We start from the raw sequence: 14,339 nt of genomic DNA, 5'->3' as shown, positions 1-14,339 counted from the left end.
ATTTTTACTTTTTTCTAGATCGTTTTTGCAGTGTAATGGTTTCCCTTACTGATCAGAACTGCTGCATTTGAATGCTCACTTGGAGCAGCAGATTGGTGATCACCTTTTTACCTTCAACAAAAATACGAAGTGTAATACTCTTTTAACATGCATTTTTTTCCCCTCTCTAACTTTAGGACCAGTTCTAGATGTTTCATTGTTGTTACACTAAAATCTTAAATTAATCTGTCCATCCAGGAGCTACTTTGAAGTGAAGGAGATGAATGAAGAACCCTTTGGCTGAACTTTGTTTTAAATGCGGGCTATTTGGGTTTATTGGTTAAATGATGGGATAATCCGACAAAACACTAAGAAAAAACTTTTGATTTTTTTGCATTCAAATGTATTTACATCCACAAGTTGAAGGGCAAATCAAACCTTGGGTAAGATACTGAAAAACTCTTACATGCATGTAACGCTTTGCAAATGTTTTTTGTTTTCATTTCTGTGTAGATGCAAAAAAGTAAACTACTCTTATTTCATCCATTTAAAAATATCAGCTGATTATTTAGTAGCAAAACAGGGCAACAAATGAACGATTCCCTGAGTTTTTGTGACCTGAGGTGAACGATCACAGTGCAAGACAAATGTCAAAAAAGAAATATAACATAAATACAAATTTTTTTGGTTTTTGTCACATTGAAATATTTCATATCAACAAATGAAATCATCAATTAAAAGCAGCTTTTCCGATTATGCACAGGGATTCATTCTGAGGTTAGATTTTGTTTAATGATCTAAAACATGTGTGACATGAAAGTAAAAGCTGGAGGTAAAAACTGCATATCACTGCGTGCGTTTGGTCTAGGTAACGTGGGTGCAAAGGTGTCGTAAAAATTCCCCTCTTGTTGTAGAGTCGCCGGGAAAAACGGCTTGACAGAACTCGCAGACGTGCGAGTGCAGCGCCACATCAGACATCACACCTGCTCCGGACAGGGTCAGTAGCCCTCCATCCTTCACCGGCATCTGCCGAAAAAATACAACAATAGAGGAAAGAAGTTAAAAAGATCACAAAAAAAGAAACAAGCTCACATTTTTGACCAGTAGACACTCACCATCGCTTTGAACTGAGCTCCATTTTCACCACGACTGTTTTGTTCTGAAGGCTTTGATTCGCTGGAAGAAGCTCCGAGGTATTTCGAAGACTCCAGATTGAACGTGAACGGGTTAAACATCTCCATCTTTGCGTCTTGCTTTCTCTGACGAGTCGTGTCCACGCTGAGCTTGGACATACCCTCAGCGAGGACACCAGAGGAACAGCCAGCGTCTCTGGAGAAGCGCTCGGCTCCACATGGCTGTGTGGGAGCGGCTTGTGGTTGAGGCTTTCCGTGCAGAAATGCAGGGATCTCAGGGGAGCACTGGAGAGGGAAGGAAATCAGGTCGCTCACTTCTGCTTCAGTAACAGAGATACCTGGATTAAAAGACAAAAAAAGATTAATTTACGGGTTACTTTTAGGGACTGAAACACTGTTCAGCATGAAGTTCATAAACTCACCTTGCTGGTTGTGAAGAGCTGTAGTTAGCTGATGAAGCAGAGCCGCCTGTTTAAGGCACAGTGACCTGAGACGAAGAAACTGCTGATAAAGTTCACTGTACGCTTCCTCCATCTCACCCGCGCAGGGTTCTGCTGATAGTAAATATCACAGGGTCAGTTACAGCCGTTTGTAGCGTGTAAAACAATAAACAGGAAGCTTCAACTGAGTCTTTTTTGTCAAATGGATCCATGTAGGAGACACAGCAAACATGTTAAAGAAGGTCTGATTCTTTAACTTGGCTTAAAGACGTTGACAGACTTTCAGGTAGGCCTTGGGAAGTTCTACAAGGGTACCAAAACCTCATGTATCTACAACAAAGTAACCTTAATGGGGAAGGTGTTTTGAAAAATTAAAGAGAGCGCCGTAGAGGCATGTTTTATGTGACTTTTGTGAAACTCTATATCAGGCATCCCCAAAGTCGGTCCTCGAGGGCCACTGTCCTGCAAGTTTTGGAGGTTTCTCTGCTTTAGCACAGCTGATTATGACGACTGAAGTTGAGCAACAGCAACAGCCTGTCAATCAGCTTTCAATTAAAATCAGCTGTGTTGGAGCAGGAAACCTCTAAAACCTGCAGGACAGTGGCCCTCGAGGACCGACTTTGGGGATGCCTGCTCTAAATACTTGCATGGGCGAAATTTGGTGAGCTTTCCTGTAAGGCCTTCGAAAAGCCAATTCATGGCAAAGGATAAAAATAAAAAGACATGATGAAAATTCAACTTTGATCACAATTATTACACAAAATTTAAAGCAGAAAAAGAAACATTTGTTGCCAAATTTAACATAACGTTAACAATGGATAGCAGTTCAAGGGAACAGCGAGGAATGTACGTCATGTGATCTAATGGTACGACTGCTGAACATGCGTGTCGGCCCATGCAGGAAAACTATAGTATTTTCTTTAGGTAAGATCATATAAAATGCCTGCAGACTCTGATCTGCCAGGAAACACAATTTAAAGGCACATAGTAACGTGATTTGACATCTTGACACTCTCTGGTTGCATGCAATGTTTGACAGTTTCCTGCTGTAATTTATCATAAACATGTATTTGTTATTTTAAAGCTTTGTTTTTTCTCTCTGTTTGTTAGTAAATATAGCGTTACTATGTAAATTTACCAAAACAACATTATGTGACCTGATTAATATCGCTGTGTATTGCTGTGCAATTGGTCAAAAAAAAAAAAAGTGTGTACGTGCACCAAGCTCTAGTTTTTCTGCAAAGAGTTATAGCAGAGTCAGTACTTAGCAGCAGCATCAATGGCCAGTAGATCAATAGTACTGCCAGCACATGGCGCCACCACTGCATATGTCAGCTCACTGCGCCCTGTGCTGAGGTTCTATTTAGGCTCAAAAAGGACAATCAAAACCCCATCAGGACGAATGCTTGGAGTACATAGCCTTATTTTATTATAATTAACTTTTTTTTCTGTCTTTTTACTACAGTGAGAGTAGAAAGTAGTTGTCCAAAAAATTCCTCAAGGGTAAAAACTGTATTCAGTAATAAGATGGAGTATTAGGGCAAAGCTAGAGATTTTTTTTTCTTCCATTTCAAAATAAAGTTGTAACATTACGTGAATAAATTCCTTAAATGATGACAAACAAGTTATATTTCGTGACAACTCTTACAAGAAGCAGTTTCTTCCCTAAAATGAGCAATGTGGAGCATCATGTGAAGTTATACTTTGGCTCTGGTTTGACAAATAAGGAAATATTTTAGCACCAGCATCAAATTGGGCAGCATGTCAAAGTGGACTCAGGTTGCTGATTGGTGGAGCTGGTCGGCCGTCATCTGCTGGTCGGAGCTCCAAGCTTTCTTTCTGAAATGGGTTGCTGAATAATGATTTCATTCTAATAATAACACAACTTTATTCTCGTAATGTCACGACTTTGTTCTCAAAATAAAAAAATAAAAAAATCTCTAGCCTGGCCCTTATACTACGTCGTACAGTAAAATGCTACAAGTACTGAGTAACTTTTGGCTCATAACATTTGATTTAATGTTTAAAATTATGTAATCAGACAAGGGCTGAAACAATCACCTTAATTATGATTAATCGATTATTGAAATAATCGTCAAGTAATTTAGTAATCGATTAATCATAAACGTGCGTGTAGAGACTCTAAAACATGCCTTTAGCTGACAGAGTGACCCACTTAGAGCAGTATTTATACCAAGATTGTAAAAAAAATATAAAACATTTTGCATTTAAGATTAAAAAAAAAAATGTTTCATCAATATACTCTCAAAAGAACTCCTTCAGTGGAAAACTTTTGGTTTCACCTGGCTTAATTTAGCAAAAAATCTTCTTTAAAGTACCTTTTGTTATCCAATCATTAATCGAATAATCAAAAAAATTATCGACAGATTAATCAATTTACAAAATAATCGTTAGTTGCAGCCATAAATAAGACAGTTATAAAGATCCACCAATACATGTTTTATAAGGCAGATGTCAATGCCAATCATTTTTACATCAGTATAAGTGAAGTGAGCAGAAATGCAGGCACATCACGGCATAGCTGCTAAATGATCAAACCAATCAATACATGCAAATATTAGCTGATACATTATGTGCCAGTTCTGCAATTAAAAAATAAAAATAAAATAAACAACCAACATGATTGCAAAATAACACATCTGGATAGAGAAAAGCCCTTTCTAATCTTTTTATTTTAATAAATTGGTAAAACCAATCTTTACAGTAGGTAATGCATTTATATCCAGGAAAGAATAAAGTACCTCTAGCGGCAATAATTAATAATTACAGTTTATAGTATTTTCAATTGATCTCCAAATAGTTCAACTTACTCATGGTTGGTAGAGAAACCAGAAATTTACCTCAAGTAAAAGTAGCAAAATTCTAACAGGAAGGAATAACTATAGTAGAGTATAAATACTCTAAAATGTACTTTTTAAGTTACTTAAGTAAATTTGTGAGTAAATCTAACAGATTAAACAATGTTCTGTTATTTTAGTGCTAAGGCCATCTGGAAGAGTGAGCAGTTATAACCTCAGAGTTCTGTCCATATGAATATTACTTCACTTACAGCTCCGAGTCGCTGGCTGTCCTCAGTATAGATGCAATAAAGCCTTAAAGTCATTCAGACTTTCTGTAATAAAAACAAAAAAAAGGACTTATTCTGAAACCAACAGCCAATCGCCAGATGGATCTTATATCCAGTCTTCAAACTAAGTTAAACCAAAAAGTTTGTTCTTCTACTGAAAAGTAAAGCTAAGGTTCCTGTAATGCAGCTGCACAGAGTTACATTTAAGGAAGTAGCCTTTGAGAACAGAGAAGTGAAACTCTTTTAGTAGAAAAAAAAGAGCAAATGCACCATCTGAGTTTGGTTTTAACATGACAGTCTGACAAAACATGTGTTCAGAGACCCTTTCCATGTATAAAAGAGAAGATGGCTGCATATTTCCCATGTGTGCAAAGTTAGAGAAAGGAGGAGCATGGTCAGTCTATAGCTCCCTAAATTATCCATTTCCTCTGTTCTTAACTGCTGCAATTGTAAAATAGTAACAATTGTTAAAAGAACCACATGAAAATGAAATGAGACCCCAATGGGGATAAAAATAAAATCCTATTTTGCTCCTTATTCCCTCTGTGATTCCTCCCTGTTTACCTTCAGGTGAGAGGACAGGCTGTAGGCCGATCTGTCATTTGCTCAGATTGAGTCCTGGTTTCTCTAAAATAAAAAAAGGAAACATATACGTTGCCTTATCATTTCTTGATGATATATATCAAATTAGTGAAAGTTGAAAAGAATAAATTTACTTTAACTTACAGTTTTTTTTCCAGCACAGGACGTCGGGCTAAAGGAGCAGGTTTTTTCCTTTTTGTTTTTTTCCTATTTTTTTTTTATCCGTGACGTCACCACACCGCGTCAGACAGGTAAATCAGGCAAACAACTTCCTGTCAGGTTAACTTCAAAATAAAACCTTCTTCTAGCGTTCATTATGCTCCGGGAAGTATAAAGACTTTCCTCTCTGACGCACAGTGCGTCATAATACGGATTAGGATCAGAAGCACTGAAAAATTTTAAAAGTTAACTGATTTTTAAATTTTATTTCAGCATATGAGAAAAAAAAGTCAGAATTCTGACTTTAATCTCAGAATTCTGACTTTTTTCCTCAGAATTCTGAGTTTAATATCAGAAGTTTGACATTTTTCTCCCAATTCTGGGAGGAAAAAAGTCAGAATTCTGAGATTAAAGTCAGAATTCTGACTTTTTTCCTCAGAATTTTGACATTTTTCTCCCAATTCTGAGTTTTTTCTCAGAATTCTGACTTTGATCTCAGAATTCTGACTGAATTCTGACAGCTAACAAACACGGCATCAAGACATAGACATGTCTGTTTTAAAGACTAAACTAGCTCACTTGTTTTAATCACCTTCTGCTCTTCCCATAAAAAATAGCATCAACAGGGACCATTCAGGCATGTAAAAATTCTCCTAATTCCATTATTTTCCACCAATGTGTCACTGTTCCTCCCAAACAACTCACATCTTTGTCAGTGAAGGAGAGTGCTCCCACATCCCTTCCTTCATGGTGCACATCTACATTAAGATCCACAATTCTGAGATTAAAGTCAAAGTTCTGAGAAAAAAGTCAGCATTCGTAGAAAATAGTCAGAATTCGTACAAAAAAATCAGAATTCACAGAAAAATAGTCAGAATTCTGAGAATATTAAATATTTATTCATAATCAAATATTAATATTAAAATAATATTTAAAAATGTGTTAACTTTTTTTTTATTGCTTCAGTGGACCTAATCTTCTTCCATTACATAATGTTGAAGGGAAAATGCTATATAAAAACAACAAAAGCTATTACTTAATCTGTTTACTTAAATTATATTGGAGCTAGCGACTAATTCATTCTTAATTCATGACTCATATTTATAACTGCACCCAGTACCTACTGTTCTAAATAAAAAAATAATTTATTTAAAATCAATACAGTAAAAACCCTCATTGAATCACTACTGGGGTATGCAAGTGATCAAAAATACTAACTTGCCCTATAAAGGATTAATCATTTTACATTTACTTGAGTAACTTTTTTTTTTTAAAGACAACAACAACAAAAAAAAAACCTACATTATTTTAGAAGCTGTTGCGCTTCACTATACTTTTTATTTTTACTTAACTAATGTTATTGCGTATTGAAACACTGGTTACATTTCTTAACTTTTTTCAGCTCATTGAGAAAGTTAAACTACAGCAAACAGTAGGTATTTTTGTTGGAAGTTCTTCATTCTTTCCCAACTGATGTGCAGTAACTACTGTAAAGATCATTTTAAACTGGTTTCCTCTGCTTGAATTTGTCCGTAAACATATCTATTTATTTCTTTGTTTGTTTTATATTTTTAAAACACCCAAAATTGCACATAGCTGTCTATCTGATTTAATAATTTTAAATATTCAGACAGATGTTATGCTTCAGTTCAATTCAGTTAATTTTCAAAAAACTAATTCACAGCACAGGTATCTCAAGGCTCTTTGCAGCAACAATCCAACCAGATCATTGTGGAGTTAGGAGGCTGAGACAGAGGCATTTCTTGCAAGAAAAAAGGGTTAAATTTATTTAACGTCTTCAGATGGAAGAGATATAGCTCTGACTGAAGCAACCTTAGTACATACATTTAAACCCTACAAAAATCCAACACACACTCCCCTCAGGGGAACCAACCCACCCCCTGCATAAAGAACTTTCTCACAATTCAACATTTGGAGGAAAAACAGCTTAAGTTCATCAAAGCCATTCCCTGTTAGGTTAATATATCTTTCACTGGCCAGATGGATCTCCTCAGAACAACAGTCCTCCCCTTCACGCCATGAAGGAAGCTGTGGGACTAATTCTAATCTCTCATGACCTTCGTTTGGAGACATATCTCAACAAGTTTACTCCACATCATAGAGTCAGATTAGTTCAAAGTTTTTGATTTAAGGAAAACAAGCTGATTGCATCGACTCATTGACTCGACAGTAATTCCTCACACCAACCATACATGTATTGACAGTGGAGAGGAAAAACTCCCTTTTAACAGGAGGAAACCTCCAACGAGTTCACAATTACTCAATGTAGCCATTTTATCATTTTTTTTATTTTTTCATTTTCTATTTTTACCCTTTTACTCTTACTTGAGTAAAATCTTTGTGTACACTACCCACCTCTGTTTTCAGGTAACTTTCATGTTAATGGTTTAAGGGCTCCATTTAGGACCTCAACTTGTTTTGCCCAAACCTTTGTTTCCAACTTGCTTAGACTTCATGAATTAATGCCATAATGCTATTTTAGATTGACCATTGTTGCTGTAGATGGGCTTTGGTTTTGAATTGTCTCAGTAAAGTATTTAGGGTTTAAATTTGACTCTCTTATTTAGATTGATGGCAAAATTTTAGGAAGTTTATCCCACATAAAACTATTTCTGAGTGGCCAAATGAATAGCAGGAAGTGTTTGTACTAAATGCACTAATAAAAAGTTGGTGCAATCAGCTGCTGCTATCGAAGTTAGCACTAAATCAAAGAACCAAACTGGATCCTGACATAAACTGAATTATTGTTACACTTCTCAGCTAACAGTGAGAAACTGTATTCAGTTCCCAGCTCATTAAATTTGCATTAAGATGAAATTAACTCATGACTGGTGTACCGACCACCAATAGGTTGTTAATGGTCTCACATTATCAGCAAGTTTCAGAAGGCTAACATAAAAAAACAAGCCTACAGCAGTTTTTGAGCCAAACTGAGGGGACTCAGTGAAATCAGTAAACACAAGATCATTCTGGCTCTGTTTTTCACACGCTGTAAAAGTCTTTAAGTCCTGTCTTTAACAACTGCTCGTGTTTTCAGCACCATGTGGGCAGCTCTTGGCCTGCTAAAAGGTTTTTTTTTAATGTTGTATGTTGACAATAAAACTAAAATTAGCTAAAAGTTTACGTAGCTCTTTTGAGTTACGTTTTAAAGCATAGAACGAAGAAGTAATTTCCTTTGGACCACCTGCCTGTGTCGGTGAGTTTGCACTATGCCCTTGCTTTGACCTTGACACTCCATTTCTATATATAGAGCTGTATATATAGAGCTTGGAATCCTGACGTTCTGAGTTTGAGCCCTACTCCAGGGGTCTGCCACTCTAGGTCTCTGAGAAAGACCCTTAACCCCAGATTGCTCCCCGGGTGCTGCACAATGACAGCCCACTGCTCCCCAAGGGGATGGATGAATTTCTCCAATGTAAGATCAATAAAGTTCAACCAAAAAAAAAAAATAATAATATTAATATATATATATATATATATATATATATATAAACACATATATGCACCATCCCGTGTCCCCAAGACACCCCTTAAGCCCCTGTCCCTTTTTCTTAAGACCACTTTGATCCCTTAGTTGGGGCTTTCTGAAATGCAAGTGGTTGTGTGTGTGTGTGTGTGTGTGTGTGTGTGTGTGTGTGTGTGTGTGTGTGTGCCTGATGAGGGGGTGGTTGCTGTGAATAACTACCAGGCAGTCAGCCAGTATCTGTCATCTGCCAGTGCAACACTATCCTTCCTGTCAATCTTGTTTTATAATTGTAACATTCTCATATTCTCCAGCTGAGCAGAGATAAATTTCCATCATAGGGACACACACACACATACATGCACTCATTCTGCCATCGTAGTGAGGACCATGTGTTGACTCCCATTGACTTCCATTGATTTTCAGCCATTTTCAACCCTTTCTATTCCCTAACCCTAAAACTAACCCCAAACCTAACCATTACCAATGCATACCTAACCTTAACCCAACCTAATGTCATCTTAGTCCTAAACCTAACCATTAGCAAAATAGCATGTGAGAACTGGCAAAATGTCCTCACTTTGCAACAACTGGACCTCAATCTGATGGTGAAGTTGGAAAAATTGTCCTCACTCTGAGCTAGACAACTGGCACCAACTGTGCTTCTTTTGGTATTTTTTTTAAATTCTCTCTACAAGATGTTAATTACATTCTAAAAGTAATTTTTAGCATTGTGAGAAAAAATTAAATGCCAGTTTTGGGCAACTTCCTTCTTCTGACAACTATGCTCCAGAGCCCTACTGCAATAGATGGACAGATGGACAGACAGACTGACAGATGATAAACAGAATTTATTTAATATCGCTGAAGGTCACACAGTTGCACAGATTAACTCAAAATGTTCTTCTCAAAGAGCTCATCAGCAGATATAACAAAAAATAAGGTAGAGGATCTCTAGCAGGGAAAACAAATCTAAGAATTAGATTATTTTTTAATAGATTTTTGTTAATTTCAAATCTTTCTGAAGGACCAAATATGTTACTTCTGACTGATTTATACTCTTGATAATAATTTAAAGCCAACATGTATTTGTTATCCCTAATGAGATGGAAGCTTAAAGGCCCATTCATACCTCACGTAAAAGACGGATACGGATACGTGTGGAGTGTTTCATACGTTCTAACCGTCGATTTCGTCCGTACTTTGACACGAAAATTGGGAGCTTACGCTTACGGACGAAACGGATCAATACGGAGCAATACTACCGGAAACGGTGGGGGCGCTATTGAGTTTTTAGTACAAAATGCAACAGAATCAGGTCTTGGACCATCGCCATGTTTTGATCAATGACGAATCATTGGCGCCCAGCACTGCCACCTAGAGGAAATACGGGTTATTGCGCACCTCAACGGACGGAGGTATGAAGGAGTCAACGGATAGAACGTACGGACAGAAATACGGACGTGCAGGCCAAACGTGAGGTATGAATGGGCCTTAAAGCAACGCTTTTTAACTTTTCGCCAACAGGGGGCGTTTAATGTGTAACTTTCAGGTTTAGCACCCCTGGTCTTGAAAGCAGCTGGCAGCACTGACCTGTCATAAAATGAACCAGGGTGTGGACCACTTTGGACCAGCAGATTGTGAAGTCATGAAGTCAGTTGTAAAGAAAGGGTCACATATGTGTATGTTTGTTGGTCCTGAGCTATCTCTATAGTTATGCTGCTATAGGCTTAGACTTCTAGAAGACATAGGGACCATTTTATTCTTCAACTGTGCATAGTAGCTTTGCCTCGTCTGTTCCTGTTTGGCTGTGACTCCATCCTGGAGAGAAATATCAGCCATGCTGCTGCCATCAACACCTTTGTATATAGGTGTTTGAGATCGGCCTGTTATTCAGTGTAGTCCAGTTGCCTTTTGTATCTCTGCTTGTTTTTGTATCTCTGCTTCTGTCTCCTTGAAACCCAGTCGGCCTCAGCAGATGGCTGCTCACACTGAGCCTGGTTCTGCTGGAGGTTTCTTCCTGTTAGAAGGAAGTTTTTCCTCTCCACTGTCGCCACAAGCATGCTTAGTGTGAGGGATTGCCGTCGAGTCAATGAGTCGATGCAATAAACTGGTTTTCCTTAGATAGAATTGAATCAGTTTGACTGTATGATCTGGTTGAACTCTAAAGTGCCTTGAGATGAAATGTGTTGTGAATTGGCGCTATAGAAATAAACTGAATTGAATTGAATCATTGATAAAGGGAGCTATCTACATGGAAATTATTCCTGGGGTCAAATCTAAATAGTCAATCAAAGACATTTTAAAGGCACAGAGAAAAGCAGCATTAAAACAATAGAACTATACTTTAGTCTTGTAAATAAAATCAACGATTGTGTCTGTGCAGACTCAACAAATGGAAAAAATACCAGCTAAATAAGTAAAAAAAAATACTAATTTGCTTGTACTAATCATTCTTTCAGTCGACCAGATTGTCTGTGTATATATCACCAGCCAGAATTCCTGATGGTGTAAAGAGGTGCACTGCCGCACATAACATGGGTTACTTGCACACCTCTGAAGGCACCATCAATGTTGAATGTGTATACGCTGCCTCCACAGAGGTGTTGTGTTTTTTGTTGTTTCTTTATTTAGGAAAGGCCTGACATATTTCATAGATACAACGTGGTGCAAAATTCTGCACGTATGTCCAACCGGGGCCTCCATGAAAGAGTCAGAGCGCTAAACTGCCATGCATGTAGTCCAAAACCGTTGTGCATTTCAAACATTTGACACACTTTGGAACTAAAAATACAACAAAGGAGCCCCCGAACTGTTCAGCAGCTGAGATACATCTGTCAAGTAAGAATAATTTAATATTTAACACTCAAATTTTAAAGAGCTGGGCTCCTCAGTTCCAAGCGTTCTTACAGGAAAGCAAATTGAATTCCAATGTGTCATACTTGGCGGTTGAAGGGCAGAAAAAACGTCCCAAACAATGTCCCTGCAAAAGATGGCTGCAAAGTCAGGGTTGATTTTTCTTTACTGCTGTCATCAGACATCAATGGAAAAACCATTAGACTTCAACCCAGCTTTCAATACAAACCATTAAAATCCTGAACAGGTTTTTAGATTATGTAATTTGTATTAAAGTGTTTTGTCTATTTTGTGTTTTAGATAAGTTTCCACATGAATCACTCAAAGATCTCAAAGAAATGTTATCTCTTTTGAAGTTTGCTTAGTAGATTAGATGAAAAATTATTTTCTTAAACCATTCAAGGTAAATGAACAAGCTATAAATGTTTTGAAAGCTTTTAAAAGGAAATATTCTCAACTTTTACATACAACCACCAGCATTTTTATCATTTAATTTAGCTTTTTTGTTCTATTTGTCATTCCCAAGGACAAAACAACTCTCCTCTCACTTCAACATGATGATTCAGAGGCTAATCGTTCACTTAGATATTTAATCCTGTGGGGAATGAGACCCTAATACTGTGCTGCATGGAGTTATCACAGGGAGACCATGTGCAATGACACCCGCTCTCTCTTGTATCATTGGAAATTCTCAGTGAGGGAGACCAGATCCGATTACTTAGGATACTGTGGGCTCAACAATAGTGGGACTATAAATACATCCTTAGCAGGTTTTCCACGCCTACATAGAACCTGCAGCTCAGGCCTTCATGCATGTATGCAATTTCACAAAGCATATAGAGGCATCCTATAGACTCCTGACATGCCTTTGGAGACTTAAGACACACAATACCTGCAGAGCGTAATCCAGATACTTCGATATCGACATGTAAAAAAGTGAGATAAATTACTAGAGTCACCACAGAACGCGGAATCGCTTCACAAAGTTATTTACAGCTCAGTCCATCAACAAGCAGCAGGTGCAGCATCCTCACAAACAAGCCTATTAGCTTTCCTCCCTCTGGAACAATAACATATCCGGCAATCAGCTGCTCTCTCTTAGTCACACTGATACATTAGTGACAAACTGTATGATTTGACTGCATTTCATGACTGTTCTTTGATTATTTTTTTTTATTAAAGTAAGCCACAGGAAATGGATATGGGCTTTATTTGGTGTCATCCTACATTGGCTGTGTTCAGATGATTTGGCCTTGGACTGCTGTTCCATCAGTTTGCTTCATGCGGATGGAGCGATTCGGGGGGGAGGCAATAAAACTTTATTGTAAGCCAAAAGGGGGCTTAGCAACAAAAAGTGTGTGAAACAGTGCCCTGATCTGTGAAGACATTATGAGCAGTTCATATCTTCGTTTTAGTAATTAATGATATCTGCCTTATTTATCCACTACTGATTACATTACTCTGGGGGGGCTAATGCACAGGGTCACGTACAGTAAAACCTTGGATGAGAATCTTCTTCTCTCAGCCAGAACACCAGTGATAGGTTGAGGATGGATCTAATTGCTCAAAGCATGTCACCAAGGCAATAAAGGAGAAGCTAACATGAGGCTCTTTAAGGTCACACAGTGGGCAGGCCAGCAGCTTGTTGCAGACAACTATTATTAAAGATTTAGAGTAGATCTGTGCAGAGGACAAGAACAAATTCAATCTAGAGATGTCTGCAAACCTAAAGACCCATTGCAAGGAATGTCTAAAAACTGCATTTTTCCAGATTATAACAATACATTAGTTATTAACTTTTACATTTAACCAATAAATTTCTGTACCTCTGCAATAAATTTTTACATATATTAAAATTAATTTCCATCTTTCATGACCAGTGGCATTTTTCCCGAAGTTGATTATGAGCTGTTAAAAAATTGTACTTGACTTACTTTTGTACTTCTATTATTAGTTTTATTCATCATAATAAAAAAGTAGGGTCAAAAAATGTACTCATTATTAAAAGGTGTTTGAGTTTTAAATGTTATTTTTGTGTCAAGATTTGGACATTTCCTGTCATAATATTTTTTTAGACTTAAGTTTCTAAGTTTACTTCCCATGGCTCACCATTGTTTATTAGCTCAGTCTTTAGCTTGCTGTATAATTCTTCATCTTTTGAGTACACGAAAAGACATAATGTATTTTTGTTCAACTCTGTGAGATGGGCTACATCATGCAAAGGATTCTGGGAGTCCTCCCAAGTACCTAATGGGAGCATTGGAAGGTCCCTATGCTGAAAGAGCTATTGATAGGAAGGTTCCAGCTTTCTCTTCCTACCGCCTTCCTTACTGCCAGCACTATTCAGATGGCACTTATTATGGCGACCACTGATGTACTTCTGCTTTGGCTTAAGAGTCCACATCCATCTGCTGTATTCAGATGGACTCAGGCTCAATTTAAATATTTAAAGTGGAAATGTGTCTACAGTTAACATGATAAGTGCTGTCCGAATATCGCTATCAGCAGAGATGGCAAAAGTACTCTCTTTCCGTACTTGAGTAAAAGTACAGATACTTGTGTTAAAAAATACTCTGGTAAAAGTGGAAGTACTGATTAAACTTCTTTACTCAAGTAAA

The 14,339-nt window shown here is 37.5% G+C and overlaps 1 protein-coding gene across 4 annotated transcripts; it reads right to left on the bottom strand.

Annotated features, from left to right (window-relative positions):
- Positions 1-360: 360 nt before the first annotated feature.
- LOC107099678 lies at positions 361-5,440 on the bottom strand. Of its 4 annotated transcripts, none has more exons than XM_015397898.1 (5): positions 5,367-5,440; positions 5,205-5,267; positions 1,535-1,666; positions 1,095-1,450; positions 361-1,005 (listed from the first exon to the last, which is right to left on the bottom strand). In XM_015397898.1, exons 3-5 carry the CDS (start codon positions 1,644-1,646, stop codon positions 844-846), a joined length of 630 nt encoding a protein of 209 aa, XP_015253384.1. In that variant the 5' UTR covers positions 1,647-1,666; positions 5,205-5,267; positions 5,367-5,440; the 3' UTR covers positions 361-843. The 4 variants fall into 4 exon arrangements, with proteins under 4 accessions (XP_015253384.1, XP_015253385.1, XP_015253386.1 ...); XM_015397899.1 differs by having other exon boundaries at positions 1,535-1,663; positions 5,367-5,429; XM_015397900.1 differs by lacking the exon at positions 5,367-5,440 and adding an exon at positions 4,623-4,685 and having other exon boundaries at positions 5,205-5,220.
- Between the last annotated feature and the right edge of the window lie 8,899 nt (positions 5,441-14,339).

Source organism: Cyprinodon variegatus, unplaced genomic scaffold (assembly GCF_000732505.1).
Source record: "Cyprinodon variegatus isolate N-32 unplaced genomic scaffold, C_variegatus-1.0 Scaffold896, whole genome shotgun sequence".
In the NCBI taxonomy this organism is placed as follows: domain Eukaryota; kingdom Metazoa; phylum Chordata; class Actinopteri; order Cyprinodontiformes; family Cyprinodontidae; genus Cyprinodon; species Cyprinodon variegatus.
The sequence above is the reverse complement of the archived record's forward strand: the minus strand, read 5'-3'. Positions and strand labels throughout refer to the sequence as shown.

Bases quoted from the DNA above. Each gene is read 5' to 3' on its own strand.
- LOC107099678 (XM_015397898.1), bottom strand. From the start codon at position 1,646: ATGGAGGAAGCGTACAGTGAACTTTATCAGCAGTTTCTTCGTCTCAGG. The intron at 1,451-1,534 runs GTGAGTTTATGA...CTTTTAATCCAG, and splicing joins AGCTCTTCACAACCAGCAAG to GTATCTCTGTTACTGAAGCA. The intron at 1,006-1,094 runs GTGAGTGTCTAC...TTTTTTCGGCAG, and splicing joins GAGCTCAGTTCAAAGCGATG to ATGCCGGTGAAGGATGGAGG.